We start from the raw sequence: 16,394 nt of genomic DNA, 5'->3' as shown, positions 1-16,394 counted from the left end.
GACTCTGTTGTGACTGGTAAAGAAAGACAGGAAGATGAAGCCCAGTACAGTATTAAACATTTCTGAGATGGTAAGTCATCACTGCAGCTGGAACATCAGAGGAAAACAATAGATTGGCGACTGAATGAATGTGAACATGAATGGTTGTTTGTCTCTATATGTCAGCCCTGTGGTTGGATTGGACCTGTGTGCTGATAGATAGATAGATAGATAGATAGATAGATAGATAGATAGATAGATAGATAGATAGATAGATAGATAGATAGATAGATAGATAGATCGATAGATCTTAATTTAAAACAATGATCCAGTAAAAAACCTTTCAAATGCATTTTATTTATGAATTATTTTTCATTATTTGAATGTTCTTGACAATGTAAATGTGTTTTGTAGAAACAAAAAACTAAACATTATCTCAGTCCCCCTCACAATTCAAATGCACACAAGTTCTCCTTCAATAGGTTATTTACTTCATTGACATTATTCAGTAAATATATATTTATATATATAACTGCACTTCCTGCTGCCACTCCACCTCCATTTGCAATAGCAGCAGTCGACATCATGGTTGCAGCGTAGGACCCAGCTGCTATTCCAGCTGAGGTAAAACCTACGGCTCCCAGAACAATAGGAGCAGAGATCACTGCGCCGCCTGGAAGTAAATATATATTTATATATTTACTTCCTTATTTTTAATTCCTTCATGACTTTCAGCTTGGTCTCAGATGAGCACAGCCAGCAGTCCTGCCACTGATCCTCCAGCACCAGCCACAGCTGCACTGGCAGTTGTTGACAGACCAGCCATACCTGCAGCGAGACAACACATGTTAAAGACTCTCCAGCAGATCATCAATGGATTTTTTGTCCCATCCTCACTGTTACATAATGTGACATTATTGTTTCTTATAGGTTCAAGTATGATCAGATTACAAAGGATCTTGTGTAGTTTTTGTTGCACTTCAGGAAGAAGTGGATGAAAGTTTGAGGGTACATAATGCCCCTTTGATTATCATTCCAGCAATGGTTACGGTGTTTACCTGCTGACTGCAAAACAGCCACCGCACTTCCTGCTGCCACTCCACCTCCATTTGCAATAGCAGCAGACGACATCATGGTTGCAGCGTAGGACCCAGCTGCTATTCCAGCTGAGGTAAAACCTACGGCTCCCAGAACAATAGGAGCAGAGATCACTGCGCCGCCTGGACACAGACAAGAAGACAGAGAAAGATTGTTTAATACATTAGCTGATCTGAAATGTTAGCATGTTTAATGTCTTTTTGATGTGAAAAAGTGAACAGGTGATTCATAAAGGTTCTGTCTTACCTGCTCCAGCAGCAACGGCCATGTAGGTCACTGAAACACAAGATAAAAACAAGAATGAACATTGAAACTACAGCTCAGTGGCTTTATCAAAGATATTTGCTGTAATGACAATCAGACAATTATAGAAAGCAAGTGTTAACTATCAAAGAAATAAATCAATATTGTCAAAGGAACAGTTATACTCACAGAGTCCCATTTTCACTCAGAGCAGCCAACACAAAAAGGGTGTGGTGTATCCGGTACAATAACTATTGTTGCAGTATGAGAGCAGCAGCAGCAGCTCAGATGCTTCTGAGCCTTATTTAAGAGGTTCAACTGTGATTTCTTGAGAAACGAAACTTTGTTAGCATCTGAACAATAGAGGGCACCACAGAGCACTTGTTTCCATTTCACCCATATAAACTTAAGTAAATAACATTCCTGAGATGCAGTCATAATTATGATTGGAAAATTAGAAGGAAAACAAAAGACAGAAATCATAAAATATGATTGACCCTAATTTGAACCCATAGATCTAATGACCAGATGCTTACATCTTAAAGCCCCTATTTAAAAGATGAACTGTGAAAGCACCATGATGCAATACTAAACTCTCATCAGTAGAGGGTGGTATTCCCCTGCTATATAGAAGGTGACAGTGGCAGCAAACCCTCCTTAGTTTTAACTCCCTTTTGTCAGTGTTGTGTAAGATTGAAAGTGAAAGGTTATCATCTGTTTACAGAGAGAGGGAGAAAGAGAGCAAATCTTTGGTGTTCAAGTTGTCAAAAGCAAGCAATTTTTAAATGTGATGAAAAATGTATAATAAATAAATAATTTTGCTGGAATACTGATTTAGAAGATCTTTTACAGTTCACCGCTCTGCAGTTCCCCTCAGCTCCAATTATTTCATTATTGAATAATGGGCAATTTGATCATCAGCTCAATTTTCCTTAATTTCAGTATAGTTGTGTCAAAAGAGAAAAATTATACCTGCATCTGTAAAATCAAACTTTGGCACACTGAAATAAAATGCTGTATGTCATGAAGAAACTGAGAAGAGTAATTTCAACTACACTGGACAAATCTGTTGCATTCATGACTGATTGACTTCTGTGAAAATTTTATTCTTTCAGTTTGTATATTTTTCACTGCTATTCATGACAACATCAAGGCAAATTCCTTGCACCTGAAAACCTACTTAGTTATAAACCCGTTTCTGATTTTCTAATTTTATTGACTGATTTGGAACATAGATTTAAAGTTCTCTCACATAGCTTGATTCAGTCTTTTATTCATTCACTGACTTTCTTTCTGGTGAACATCATGGAAATATTTACAGACAACACAATGAACCAGGATCTTCTACTGTTTATACAGATTTATTTCACACTTCAAATGTTTGAGATCATGAGGCTCCTGTTATTTTTTGTCTTTCTTGCCCCCGAATGCTTTTATGCCGATGAGGCTAGTCAGCCATCCCACTGCTCCTCCAGCGCCGGCAACAGCTGCAGTGGCGCCCCCTGACAGACCAACCGCACCTACAGTGAGATATACACACATTTCCCAACAGAACATCAGTGGGTTATTTAAAGTTTTCGAGCCACAGAGAAGCTGAGAAAACCTTGTCCTCAAGCCAAAAGAGTAAATCAAACATGGCACTATTGTCATGACTCAGCAGTAGTATCATTACATTGTACCGAAACAATTTGACTGTTCTTCCAACAAAAATCATCTCATCATTAAATGCAACAATTCAAACCATCTTAAAATACCTGCTGATTGTAAAACAGCCACCAGACTTCCTGCTGCAATTCCACCTCCGTTAGCAATAGCAGCAGACGACATCATGGATGCAGCGAAGGACCCAGCTGCTATTCCAGCTGAGGTGAAACCTACGGCCCCCAGGACTACAGGGGCCAGGGCCACAGCACCCACTGCACATTGACAAGAACACAGTAGAGGACACTTTGTTTCTGATGGCAGTGTGCTGATTTATGAGATCATGCACGATATAGGCTTAGCATGTAGGCTAAATGGTTTTTATACAATAATGTGTGTTAAAAATCATTACTGAAATTAAACTCGGGTATTCCCATAAAATGTTACCAAGGTCCTACCTCCTCCTACCACGGTGGTAGTCGTCCCTGGAACATAAAATGCAAACAGAAATTAACATTTTGAGCTCATCTGGCTGAATCAAAGACATTTGCTCTGGTTACCAACATCTTTTTATGACAAAAACATTTAAGTGAAAGTATCTTTGGTAAGAAACAAACTCGCAAGGGCCCATGTGTTTTTTCCTGGTCTTACAAGTCTGAGACTGGGCAAATTGTCCGCCATGTAACAGCCGAACCGGGAAACATATCAAGTCAATCGTGTTGCTGCACTGATGCAAGTGCACAGTTGAGGTTCATGACAGTTAGCTCACTAGCAAAAGCTGTCAACCCAATTGTCTGGGTGAAATGATCATCAAATCAAACACTTGTGTGATGGATCAACTTTATTCAAACATCTGACGTACTGTAAACTGAAGAAAAAAAAGTGTTTTGGGCAAAGATGATCTTTTTAATGCAAAATAACCGTGTACACACACACACACACACACACACACACACACACACACACACACACACAATATTTTATCATTATTTATATTTATACACATATATGAGACTTACCTATAATGACTTTGGTTAAGGTACTGAGAGAGGAAGCTTCTTTTTCTTCTTTTTCTCTGTCATCCTTTTCTTTTTCTTCTTTTTCTTCTTCTTCTTCTTCATCCACTTCTTTTTCATCTCCTTCCAGTATTATGTTGTCGTATTCTTCTTCTTTTTCCCATTTTAAGGGGAATGGATTTGCTACAATATAGCGTGTAAAAAATTATTTGAGATTGCGAACTCATGAAAATCATATAAAAAGGTTTTCCAAAGTCTTACCTGCTCCTGGCTCAATGGCGGCAGCTGTCCCCAAGAGACACAAGATAGAAACAGAAATTACTATTTACAGCGCGTCTGTCTGAATCAACGACATTTGCTATGGTTACAGTCATAATAATTTTTTTTAATGCTGAAAACATAATAATATAAACTTTTAGACAGTATATGGATGAGATACAGTAGCCTAGGTGGATGTTTATCTAATATGAAAAGAACATCAAAGACGTATCATTGTAGTTTTAAAGAAACTGAAACCTTCAAAACAAATCTAAAGTCATTATTTGAGTTACAGGGAAAACATTTTATACCATCATGTGCTTTCATTGGGATGGCAGAAACTATCTCAGGCCAGTACCCAACTTTAACCAACAAATAATGAAAGTCATGGGCACACAGCATACACACCACTCTAACTGTAGATATCATGCAAATTGCGAATATTAAATATTTAATCGGGGCGTCGTTTCGATGCGCTCCGGAAACTCTGGACTTACGCTTTCAAAGAAAGCAGAAAAACTGAAAGAACAGTGATACTCACATATGCCCATGTTGTTTTTCCTCGTCTGAAGAAATTGAAACTGCGCAGAGATTCTGAGAAACGCAACCTCTCCTCTGCCTTTCTCTTCCCATGTATTGGTTCTTCTTCTTCTTCTTTTATTTATTTTTTCGTGGCAAACAGCGTTAAGGTGAATTACCGCCACCTACAGTGTTGGAGTGTGGATAAAATAAAATAACACAATAAAATAAAATGAAAAATATTATTATTATTATTATTATTATTATATTATTTTTAAATATGAAGAGTTTCATAATTCTCATTAACTATATCCTGCCTACTGTGAGGTGTAAATGACTGCAGTAACCTTAAAGAAGAACACAAATCTGTAAAAAGAATAACCTTTTTCATTTGTGACTCTTCTATCCACTATAATTCTGTTGCAAATGCCTTTTTTTTTTTTTTTTTACAGAAACTTTTAAGACTGGTGAACTAAAAGCAAAACCTGTGCTCCCTGTATTAGGATCCTTGGACCCATTAGTATGTACTAGGACAAATGTTTGATATAATGTTTGTAGCCTATCTTCAACCAAGACTGCAATATTTCCAAAACATAGATAGATAGATAGATAGATAGATAGATAGATAGATAGATAGATAGATAGATAGATAGATAGATAGATAGATAGATAGATAATTTCTTTATTCATCCCCTAAGGGAAATTCAAACCTTTATGTAACTGCATTTTTTACAGAATATATAAATCAAATGATACTGAGGGAAACAGTCATGGTGCTGTGACTGGTATTGGCACATTAGGGATATATCTTTTCTTTTCTGACATGTCTCTAGCTACTTTCTCACTGCTCCATGCAAAACGCTCCCATTTGGCCGTTTCTCTCTCCCAGCATAAGAGAAGTACCTTTGTTACTGAACATCAATCTTCTGAGTGCCCTTGAAGATTTGCCCAGTGATTAATCATTAACTGTTTGCGTCTAATATGCAGCACAACTCACCCAGCTCAGTTTGAAGAGTCTCAGTCTTAGTTTAATGATGTTTTTGCTGCTGAACCATAAGCAACACACCCATAGTCTATGCCCATGTTAACTCAAGTCAACCACACATCCACTTCTGTTTTGGCTTTTTTCAACTGAAAACTTGAACCCCCACAAATATGATATTTCTTCAACCAAATTAACTGCCATGCATTTTTCCATCATGTGACAAATATTCTTTCCCCTTTTCCACAAGGCTCCGTCATCAGCAGACAATGACCGTATAATATCACCTTGAACTTGAGAAAAGAAACATCATCTATCACAATGGAAAAGAGTATTGAGTTAATGACAATGAAACAGCCTTGATGAGGAGCGTTATCTACCATGTCCTCCTTATAAAGGAAGAAACGAAACTATGTGGTTATCTGAACAGAAGAGGGCGACAGAGTCTCTCCCTCCATTTAAACCACAGGCAATCCAAGAACAGGAAACGAAATTTAAGGAAATCTTCCTGAAAGTGAGACATGACAGTTACTGGAGCATCGGATTTCCGGTTAGATGGCGTATTGAGCAGTAAGTCAAAGCAGAAGCTGCAGCAACTATGTCCCAGATTTGAATCAGCATTTGACTAGAAGCACTCCAAACTTTCAAAATGGAAGAATAGAAAAAGAAACAATGACAAATGGCGCAATTTAGGGAACCAGCTGAACAGAGTTGCTGCATGATGGCTAGTTTCAACCAAGGGGGTCCACTTCAATTCTGGAGAAGATAAGGATTGCTAGAAAAAAAATCAACGAGATGGAAATTACAATGAGCGCCTCGGTAAAGAAAATAAGGAGCTGAAGGAAAGAATCAGGGAACAGGAAATATATAAGATGCGATGGTGTCTGAAACTTTAAGTTCTGACTGAAAAAAAGTGATTTAAACATCAGAGCAGGCCTCATGAAACTTTTTAACAAGTTCGCCCCCGACTTGGAAATGCGCCAGCTAGAAGAAGCCATAGATATTGAACACAGAGTAAGCCCGAATGGATGACAACAGGAACAGGACCTGCACCTAGTCGTATTATTTGCCCGGAGATTTGTCAAGGAGGGAATATGGCGGCACAGCAAGGATTCACCTGTGTGCAAGCACAGAAGCATAGGCTTTACTGAGATGCTGCTGCTGGAGGATAGAGAGACCAGGAATAATCTGTCGGGCTGGGAAGCAAGCCTATACTACCGAGGACCACACGGCTACATGATAGACGGTCAGTGAATTGTTTTAATAGGATCAAGGTTTGATTTACATTCAGTTTATGAAAAGGAGTGTAACATAAGGACATGGGACTATTTTGATTATTGTTGTCAGCATAAAGCTAATTGCACTTAAATTCTGTTATTGAAGTCTTGTTCTGAACCTAATTTCTAACAGTAGTGCTCACTTGCACAGTTTCATTCGCTTCATAAAATGTAAGGGGTCATAACGACTTGGTTAAAAGAAAGGCATTGTTCTTATTTTGCAAAGGGCGAAAATCACACTTGTCTTTTGTTACAAGAAAATAATTCCTCCGATCTGTATGTGAGCTTTTGGACCAACCAGTGGGGTGATCGAATATTATTTAGTCATGGCAGGGGCGCCGCCAGGGATTTTGGGCCCCATGAAAAAATATCACATTGGGCCCCCTCACCAAAATATATAAATATAAATATATATATATATATATATTTTTTTTTTTTTGGGAGGCCCCCTTTCAGTCAAGGGCCCTTAGAATCGTCCTAACTTTTCCCCCCTTTACGGCGCCCCTGAGTCATGGAACCGACAAAACCGCTGGTGTTGCAATCTGTTTCAACAGATTTCCAGCTGATATTATCACACACGGGACAGATGGAGAAGGTCTTGCGTTAATGCCTGTCTTGAAAGTTGAAAGTAATTTCTTCGTATTGATTAATGTGTATGGTCATAGAACTACTGCTCATAACAAACAAATGTTGGAAAATATCACTAATACAGTATCAGAGCTCGGATCACCCTATACCCGACAGACTTTATTTTAATGGGAGGTAACAGGAATATGACACCAGATGAATGGGAAGATAGGTTGCCCTCAAAATTTGAAAGTTATCATGATCATACAATTGGAGAATTTATTCATAGGAATTGCCTTGTAGATGTATGGAGAAGTTTAAATCCAGAGAAAAAACAATATTCCTGGTATAAACCTAATGGTGCCTGTAAATCCAGAATTGATTACTGGCTTTGCATTTCCAAAGCCCCATTAACCGATCATTGTATAATAGATAAAATTTAAATCGGTCTATAAACTGGGAAAAAGCAAAGGCTTCTGGAAATTAAACACTAGCTTTAAATAAAAGGGAATGCTGCTCAAAGATATGAGAAATAACTGACATGAAAGTAATGAGACCATAGACAGTTTCTGTAATAAATGGGAATGTATATATTTATAAGTATAAAATTATTGAATTTTTTAAATGAAATTCAGTAAGGAAATTGTTAAGGAAAAAAGAAAAGAAACCAATTTTTTTCTTAATATCAGTCAGTGTTGTGGGAAAAAAGAACTAAGTAGTGAAGATAAAGAAAGACTACTGACATTGCAATCCAAATTAGATGATATCTATCTTAAAAGGGTCCAGGGTGCATTTGTGAGATCAAGAGAAAAGTGGATAGAAGAAGGCGAAACGAATACTTCATATTTTAGCAATCTGGAGAAGAGAAGACAAAAAAAATAAAGCAGTAGTAAGTTTATTGATAAATGGAGTAGAATGTAAGGACACTAGAATAATTGAAAAGGAAGTTTTTATAGTAAGCTCTATACATCTGTATACTCCCTCATTCACTGTGCCAGAATTTTTTTTAAAAATTAAACACTTCATAATGAAAATTTCAAAGAAATTGGTGAGTCAGATCTAAAAATAGAAGAATTCGACAATGTTATCCTGAAAATGTCATTGAACATATACCCTAGCTCTGATGGACTCACAGCACTTAGAGAGAGATTCTTCTGGAAAGATATCAGAAACTTGTTGTTCAAGGCAATACAAAAATGCACTGAGAAAAATGAACCAATGCCAAGCATGAAGCAAGGTCTAATTACACTTATTCCAAAGAATGGCATTAAGGATAAAAGGTTACTAGACAATTTAACACAAATTACACTACTCAACAGTGATTCTAAATTGTTATCTGGATGTATTGCAGCTAGAATGAAAAAAGGCCTGGCTCAGATAATAAGTGAAATACTATCTGGTTTCCTTAGTTGGAGATCCATTCACAACTACATAAGATTAGTTCTATGATTACAGTTGTTCATTTTCAAAAACGGTTTTATTGTATTTCTAGATTTTTATAAAGCCTTTGATTCGGTGGAACATCCTTTCATATTGGAAACGTTTGATCAATTAAGTTTTGGACAAATATTTAGAAATTGAATTGGTATGTTATACAAGGATATTAATAGTGTGTAGCCTTGGAATCTGGTACTTGTACAAGATTTACAGTTCAGAGAGGCATTAGACAAGGCTGCTCTCCTTTATTATTTATAGTAGTTGCTGAATTACTGTCTGTTATGATTAAGAACATTGGAACTGAAGGTATAAATATAAATGGAAAATGCATCATAATAAGTCACAACGTGACACAATGTTTATTTAAAAAAAATGAAGAACAACTTCCCATAGTGTTAGGATCCATTAATCAATTCTCAAATGCAGCAGGTGTGAAACTAAACATCAATAAATGTGAAATATTACCTTACATGATCAACCGCCACGCTCAATTTGTAACATTAAGGTTAAATCAGAAGTCAAATACTTGGGTATCACTGTCACCAGAAATAAAGAAATTAGGGAGAAATGTAAAACAGTTTTGAACTGATGGTTACAGAGGGACACAACTGTAACCCTTTGGAAAGATTCTACTGTCTAATAGGAAAAGTCTCTCAATAGCTATTTATCTTCTTAAACTATGTGCCTTTTTCTTTTATTTTTGGTTTATTAATTCAATTCAACACCGATACATGTTAAAGCACTGTAATATGCCAGAAAAGTGTTTTGTACCTGAACATTGAAAGAATAATAGAAAAAAAGTTACTGGAGCATTGTGGACAGAGGAAGATAAAGAAATGAAAGCCTGTAGCCAAGGGCATAAGTTTGGTCTCAACCCTGTCATCCCTCCAAAACAAACAGATTGGCTTTTTAATGTTGTCAACCAAACGGTATAGTAACATATCAGATTTGAATTTACATGCAAGAATGCCTATAAGCAAATGTAATATATGTACATGTTTTGAATATACATATATGAAATATATCTACATATGAAGTAAAATGATATATATATAAAAGTATAGCTTAAATATATAAAAGTTACATATGAAAACTACTAGAAACTGGGACAATATCATAAATTGACATAGCCTATGTCTAGCTAATAGATGTATTTTATTATGTCTGTTCATATTGTAGGCATATGTTACATAAATATCTATCCATCCCAAAGCCTGTCAGTATATGTTAATTTTATATATCTAAATATAAAAGATAGACATGTATGTTTAATAGAATAGATAGAATATAGAATTTTAATTAGCATGTTGATTTATTAGTTACATTTTACTATGAGTAATTCATATGTTATAAACTTATATCTTCTTATATCCAGAGGATTTTCATATGTCATAATAATATATCCTCTTATACGTGACACATATAATAACGCCACTCTTGATATTTGGTCATATGTGTCATATACTGTATATGTCACAAGTCTAGTATATATAGCATAATAAGGAATAAAAATGTCATAGTATAATGGGGCATAAAAGGTCATAGTATACAAAGTCATAAAAGATGCCACAGTATAGTAAGGCATAAAAACATCATAGTATAGTAAGACATAAAAATGTCATAGTATAGTAAGGCATAAGAGAAGTCATAGTTTATTAAGTGATAAAAAAAACACCATAGTATAGTAATGGCATACAAACGTAATAGTATAGTTTGGCATAAATAGTCATAGTATAGTGAGGCATAAAAAACTCATTGTATAGTTAGGCATTGAAAAGTCATAATAGAGTAATACATAAAAAAAGTCACAGTATAGTAAGTCATAAAAAAGTCATAGTATACTAAGGAGTAAGAAACGTCATAGTATAGTAGGTTTAAAAAAGGTCATCAAAACATCTTGTAGTAAGGTGTAAAAAATGTCATCACGACATTGGATAGTAAGGGGTAAAAAACATCATGACAACGACATAGTATAGTAAAGCATAAAAAAAAGTTATAGCATATTAAGCCATAAAAAGCATAATCAAAGCTACATAGTATAATAAGGCATAAAAAACATAATAAAAACATCATCAATAAAAAAATGTCATCAAAAGATTTCAGATTGTTAAGAAAACATCATGAGTACGTCATAGTAAAGTAAGCCATAAAAAATGAGGAAAAAGTGACATAGTGTAGTAAGGTGAACAAAAAGTCATAAAAACATCATTGTATAGTAAGGCGTAAAAACCGTCATAAAAACGTCATCGTATACTAAGGAGTGAGAAATGTCATAAAAACGTGTTAGTAGGGGCGTCGTGTAGCGTAGTGGTTTAAGCAGGCGCCCCATGTGTAGAGGCTACAGTCCTCGCTGCAGTCGGCCCCGGTTCGAATCCCGCATCGGACGGCCTTTCACTGCATGTCATTCCCCCTCTCTCTGCCTCCCCGTTTCCTGTCACTCTCCACTGTGCTGTCCATTAAAGGCATAAAAGCCCAAAAAAATATACTTTAAAAAAAAACGTGTTAGTATAGTAAATTATAAAATAAGTCATAGTCTAGTAAGTTGTAAAAAACATCATAAAAACAACATAATAAAGTAAGGCATAAAAAGAGTCATAATATAATAAGGCATAAAAAGCGTGATAGAAAGGTCATAGTATTGTAAGGCATAAAAAGCATCATAGAAATGTCAGAGTATAGTAAGGTGTAAAAAAAAAGTCATGAAAACAACATAGTATAGTAAGGCATAAAAAACATCATAATAACACCATATTATTGTAAGGTGTTGAAAACGTCATAGTATGATAAAGCGTAAAACAAACGTCATAAAAATGTGATATAATAAGAAATCAAAACTTCATAGTATAGTGAGGCGTGAAAACTGTCATCAAAACGGCATAGTACAGTAAGGCATAAAAACATCATAATAGCGCCATATTATAATAAGAAATAAAAAAGGTAATAGAATAATAAGGCATAAAAAATGTCTTAAAAACGACAAAGGATGGTATGGCATAAAGAAGTGATAGTATACTAAGGCATAAAAAACATTATAGAAAGGTCAAAGTATAGTAAGGCGTAAAAACCATCATAAAAATGTTGTAGTATAGTAAAAGCATAAAAAAGTCATAGTATAATAAGGCGTAAAAAATAACATGGAAACAACATAGTATAGTAAGGGATATAAAAGTCATAGTATAGTAAGGCATAAATAATGTCATAACAAACGACATAGTATAGGAAAGTGTAAAAAACATCATAAAGACATCATAGTATAATAAGGCGTAAAAAAGTTGTGCAATAATAAGGCATAAAAAACATCTTAAAAACGACATACAATAGTAAGGCATAAAAAATGTCATAGCATAATATATGAACTAAAAATGTCAAAGAACGTGATACTATAGTGAGGCATAAAACAACATAGTATAGTGAGGCATAACATGTCATAAAAATGTCATCATATAGTAAGCCATTAAAATTTCAAAAAAACGTCATAGTAGAGTAAGGCATGAGAACGTCATAGTATACTAAGGCATAAAATGTAAAAAAAAAACCAACAACCTCAAAGTATAGTAAGGCATAAAAAGTCATACTATAGTTAGACAAAAAATGTCGTAAAAACCTGATAGTATATTAAGATATAAAAAGTTACAAAAATGTCATAGTATAGTAAGGCATAAAACGTCATAGTAGACTAGGGCATAAAATGTCATAAAAATGTCATAGTTTAGTAAGGCATGAAATGTTATAAAAATGTCATAGTATATCAAGGTATAAAAAGTCATAAAAACATCATAATATATGAAGAAATAAAAAGTTATAAAAACATCTTAGCATTTAAGGCATAAAAAACGTGATTTTATAATAAGGCTTGAAAAGTTAAAAAACATTATAGTATACTAAGGCATAAAATGTAAAAAAAAAACCAACAACCTCAAAGTATAGTAAGGCATAAAAAGTCATACTATAGTTAGACAAAAAATGTCGTAAAAACCTGATAGTATATTAAGATATAAAAAGTTACAAAAATGTCATAGTATAGTAAGGCATAAAACGTCATAGTAGACTAGGGCATAAAATTTCATGAAAATGTCATAGTATATTAAGGCATAAAATGTTATAAAAGTGTCATAGTATATTAAGGCATACAACGTCATAGTATATTAAAGCATACAATGTTATAAAAATATCAGAGTATAGCAAGCCATTAAAATGTCAAAAACGTCATAGTATAGTAAGGCATGAGAAAGTCATAGTATACTAAGGCATAAAATGTAAAAAAAAACCAAACCTCATAGTATACTAAGGCATAAAGAGTCATGAAAATATCATAGTATATTAAAGCATAAAATGTTATAAAAATATCATAGTATACTAAGGCATACAATGTCATTAAAAGTCGTATAGTAAACCATGAATCTGTCAAAAAACGTCACAGTATAGTAAGGCGTAAAATGTCATAAAAATGGCATAGTATACTAAGGCATAAAAAGGTCAAAAAAACGTCATAGTATATTAAGGCATAAAATGTCATAAAAATGTCATAGTATAGTTAAGCCATAAAATGTCATAAAAAGTCATTGTATAGTAAACCATGTATCCGTCAAAAAACGTCATAGTATAGTAAGGCGTAAAATGTCATAGTATACTAAGGCATAAAAACTTCAAAAAACATCATAGTATAGTAAGGCGTAAAATGTCATAAAAATGTCATAGTATACTAAGGCATAAAAACGTCAAAAAACGTCATAGTATAGTAGGGCATAAAATGCCATAAAAACGTCATAGTATACTAAGGCATAAAAATGTCAAAAAACATCATAGTATAGTAAGGCATAAAATGTCATAAAAACATCATATTATTGTAAGGCATAAAATGTCATAGTATAGTAAGGCATAAAATGTCATAAAAAGTCATTGTATAGTAAACCATGAATCCGTCAAAAAACGTCATAGTATAGTAAGGCGTAAAATGTCATAAAAATGTCATAGTATATTAAGGCATTGAAACGTTATAAAAATGTCATACTATAGTAAGCCATGAAACCGTCATAAAAATGCCATAGAGTAGTAAAGCATAAAAAGTCATAAAAAGTCATTGTATAGTAAACCATGTATCCGTCAAGAAACGTCACAGTATAGTAAGGCGTAAAATTTTATAAAAAATGCCATAGTATACTAAGGCGTAAAATGTCATAGAAATGTCATAGTATAGTAAGGCATGAATCCGTCAAAAAACGTCATAGTATAGTAAGGTGTAAAATGTCATAAAAACGTCATAGTATAGTAAGGCATAAAATGTCATAGTATACTAAGGCATAAAAACGTCAAAAAACGTCATAGTATAGTAAGGCATAAAATGTCATAAAAACGTCATAGTATACTAAGGCATAAAACGTCAAAAAAATGTCATAGTATAGTAAGGCATAAAATGTCATAAAAACATCATAGTATAGTAAGGAATAAAAAGTCACAAAAATGTCATACTATAGTAAGAAACTGTCAAAAAACGTCATATTATTGCAAGGCATAAAATGTCATGAAAAATGTCATTGTATACAAAGGCATAAAAACCTCTAAAAACGTCATAGTATAGCAAGGCATAAAATGCCATAAAAAGTCATTGTATAGTAAACCATGAATCTGTTAAAAAACGTCATAGTATAGTAAGGCGTAAAATATCATAAAAAAAGTCATAGTATACTAAGGCATAAAAAGGTCAAAAAACGTCATAGTATGCTAAGTCATACAATGTCATAAAAACATCATAGTATACTAAGGCATAAAAACGTCAAAAAAAGTCATTGTATAGTAAGGCATAAAAAGTCATAAAAATGCCATAGTATACTAAGGCATAAAATGTCATAAAATTATCATTGTATACTAAGGCGTAAAATGTCATAAAAACGTCATAGTATAGTAGGGCATAAAATGCCATAAAAATGTCATAGTATACTAAGGCATAAAAATGTCAAAAAACGTCATAGTATAGTAAGGCATAAAATGTCATAAAAATCATAGTATAGTAAGGCATAAAATGTCATAAAAATGTCATAGTATGCTAAGTCATAAAATGTCATAAAAACATCATAGTATAGTAAGGAATAAAAAGTCACAAAAATGTCATACTATAGTAAGAAACTGTCAGAAAATGTCATATTATTGTAAGACATAAAATGTCATTGTATACTAAGGCATAAAAACGTCTAAAAACATCATAGTATAGTAAGAAATAAAAAGTCACAAAAATGTCATACTATAGTAAGAAACTGTCAAAACCCGTCATATTATTGTAAGACATAAAATGTCATTGTATACTAAGGCATAAAAATGTCTAAAAACATCATAGTATAGTAAGGAATAAAAAGTCACAAAGATGTCATACTATAGTAAGAAACTGTCAAAAAACGTCATATTATTGTAAGACACAAAATGTCATCGTATACTAAGGCATAAAAACGTCTAAAAACGTCATAGTATAGTAAGGCATAAAATGTCACAATAAGTCGTTGTATAGTAAACCATGAATCTGTCAAAAAACGTCATAGTATAGTAAGGCGTAAAATGTCATAAAAAAGTCATAGTATACTAAGGCATAAAAAGGTCAAAAAACGTCATAGTATAGTAAGGCATAAAATGTCATAAAGAGTCATTGTATAGTAAACCATGAATCCGTCAAAAAACATCATAGTATAGTAAGGCATAAAATGTCATAGTATACTAAGGCAAAAAAACGTCAAAAAACGTCATAGTATAGTAAGGAATAAAAAGTCACAAAAATGTCATACTATAGTAAGAAACTGTCAAAAAACGTCATATTATTGTAAGGCATAAAATGTCATAGTATAGCAAGGCATAAAATATCATGAAAAATGTCATTGTATACTAAGTCATAAAAAGCTCTAAAAACGTCATAGTATAGTAATGCATAAAATGTCATAAAAAGTCATTGTATAGTAAACCATGAATCCGTCAAAAAACGTCATAGTATTGTAAGGTGTAAAATGTCATAAAAACATCATAGTATAGTAAGGCGTAAAATGTCATAAAATGTCATAGTATACTAAGGCATAAAAACGTCAAAAAATGTCATAGTATGCTAATTCATACAATGTCATAAAAACATCATAGTATAGTAAGGCATAAAATGTCATGGTATACTAAGGCATAAAAACGTCTAAAAACGTCATAGTATAGTAAGGCATAAAATGTCACAATAAGTCGTTGTATAGTAAACCATGAATCTGTCAAAAAACGTCATAGTATAGTAAGGCGTAAAATGTCATAAAAAAGTCATAGTATACTAAGGCATAAAAAGGTCAAAAAACGTCATAGTATAGTAAGGCATAAAATGTCATAGTATACTAAGGCATAAAAACGTCAAAAAACGTCATA

The 16,394-nt window shown here is 33.5% G+C and overlaps 3 protein-coding genes and 1 non-coding gene across 5 annotated transcripts in view; 1 reads left to right on the top strand and 3 right to left on the bottom strand.

Moving 5' to 3' along the window:
- Positions 1-316: 316 nt before the first annotated feature.
- Positions 317-1,639, bottom strand: LOC111652474 (interferon alpha-inducible protein 27-like protein 2A). 2 transcript variants are annotated; one of them, XM_023402751.2, is made up of 5 exons: positions 1,510-1,639; positions 1,324-1,353; positions 1,038-1,199; positions 679-807; positions 317-507 (listed from the first exon to the last, which is right to left on the bottom strand). In XM_023402751.2, exons 1-4 carry the CDS (start codon positions 1,517-1,519, stop codon positions 722-724), a joined length of 288 nt encoding a protein of 95 aa, XP_023258519.1. In that variant the 5' UTR covers positions 1,520-1,639; the 3' UTR covers positions 317-507; positions 679-721. The 2 variants fall into 2 exon arrangements, with proteins under 2 accessions (XP_023258519.1, XP_087029157.1); XM_087173031.1 differs by having other exon boundaries at positions 317-511; positions 683-807.
- Positions 1,640-2,662: 1,023 nt separating this feature from the next.
- LOC111652450 (uncharacterized) lies at positions 2,663-4,900 on the bottom strand. Its single transcript, XM_023402715.2, has 6 exons — positions 4,777-4,900; positions 4,239-4,262; positions 3,981-4,160; positions 3,420-3,446; positions 3,075-3,236; positions 2,663-2,840 (listed from the first exon to the last, which is right to left on the bottom strand). The coding sequence occupies exons 1-6, from the start codon at positions 4,784-4,786 to the stop codon at positions 2,722-2,724; spliced, it is 522 nt and encodes a 173-aa protein (XP_023258483.1). The 5' UTR covers positions 4,787-4,900; the 3' UTR covers positions 2,663-2,721.
- A 1,351-nt stretch (positions 4,901-6,251) lies between these two features.
- lgals8b (galectin 8b) overlaps positions 6,252-16,394 on the top strand; it is a 17,912-nt gene continuing 7,769 nt past the window's right edge. The window contains exon 1 of the mRNA XM_023402725.2: positions 6,252-6,982. The gene's annotated coding sequence lies outside the window, so the exon portion shown is untranslated. The remainder of the gene's footprint in view (positions 6,983-16,394) is intronic.
- Positions 14,699-14,773, bottom strand: LOC147819335 (small nucleolar RNA SNORD36). Its single transcript, XR_015437037.1, has one exon. It is a non-coding gene; the product is annotated as a small nucleolar RNA SNORD36 (small nucleolar RNA).

The sequence above is a fragment of the Seriola lalandi genome, unplaced genomic scaffold, assembly GCF_002814215.2.
Source record: "Seriola lalandi dorsalis isolate HSWRI2012SDOR001 ecotype SW California unplaced genomic scaffold, Sedor1 jcf7180002053982, whole genome shotgun sequence".
Taxonomy (NCBI): Eukaryota; Metazoa; Chordata; class Actinopteri; order Carangiformes; family Carangidae; genus Seriola; species Seriola lalandi.
Note: the sequence above shows the minus strand (reverse complement) of the source record. Positions and strands in the feature narration are given on the sequence as shown.

Bases quoted from the DNA above. Each gene is read 5' to 3' on its own strand.
- LOC111652450 (XM_023402715.2), bottom strand. The intron at 3,237-3,419 runs GTAGGACCTTGG...GTCAATGTGCAG, and splicing joins TACCACCGTGGTAGGAGGAG to TGGGTGCTGTGGCCCTGGCC. The intron at 2,841-3,074 runs GTATTTTAAGAT...ATCTCACTGTAG, and splicing joins GGCTGTTTTACAATCAGCAG to GTGCGGTTGGTCTGTCAGGG.
- LOC111652474 (XM_023402751.2), bottom strand. The intron at 1,200-1,323 runs GTAAGACAGAAC...GTCTGTGTCCAG, and splicing joins GGCCGTTGCTGCTGGAGCAG to GCGGCGCAGTGATCTCTGCT. The intron at 808-1,037 runs GTAAACACCGTA...GTCTCGCTGCAG, and splicing joins GGCTGTTTTGCAGTCAGCAG to GTATGGCTGGTCTGTCAACA.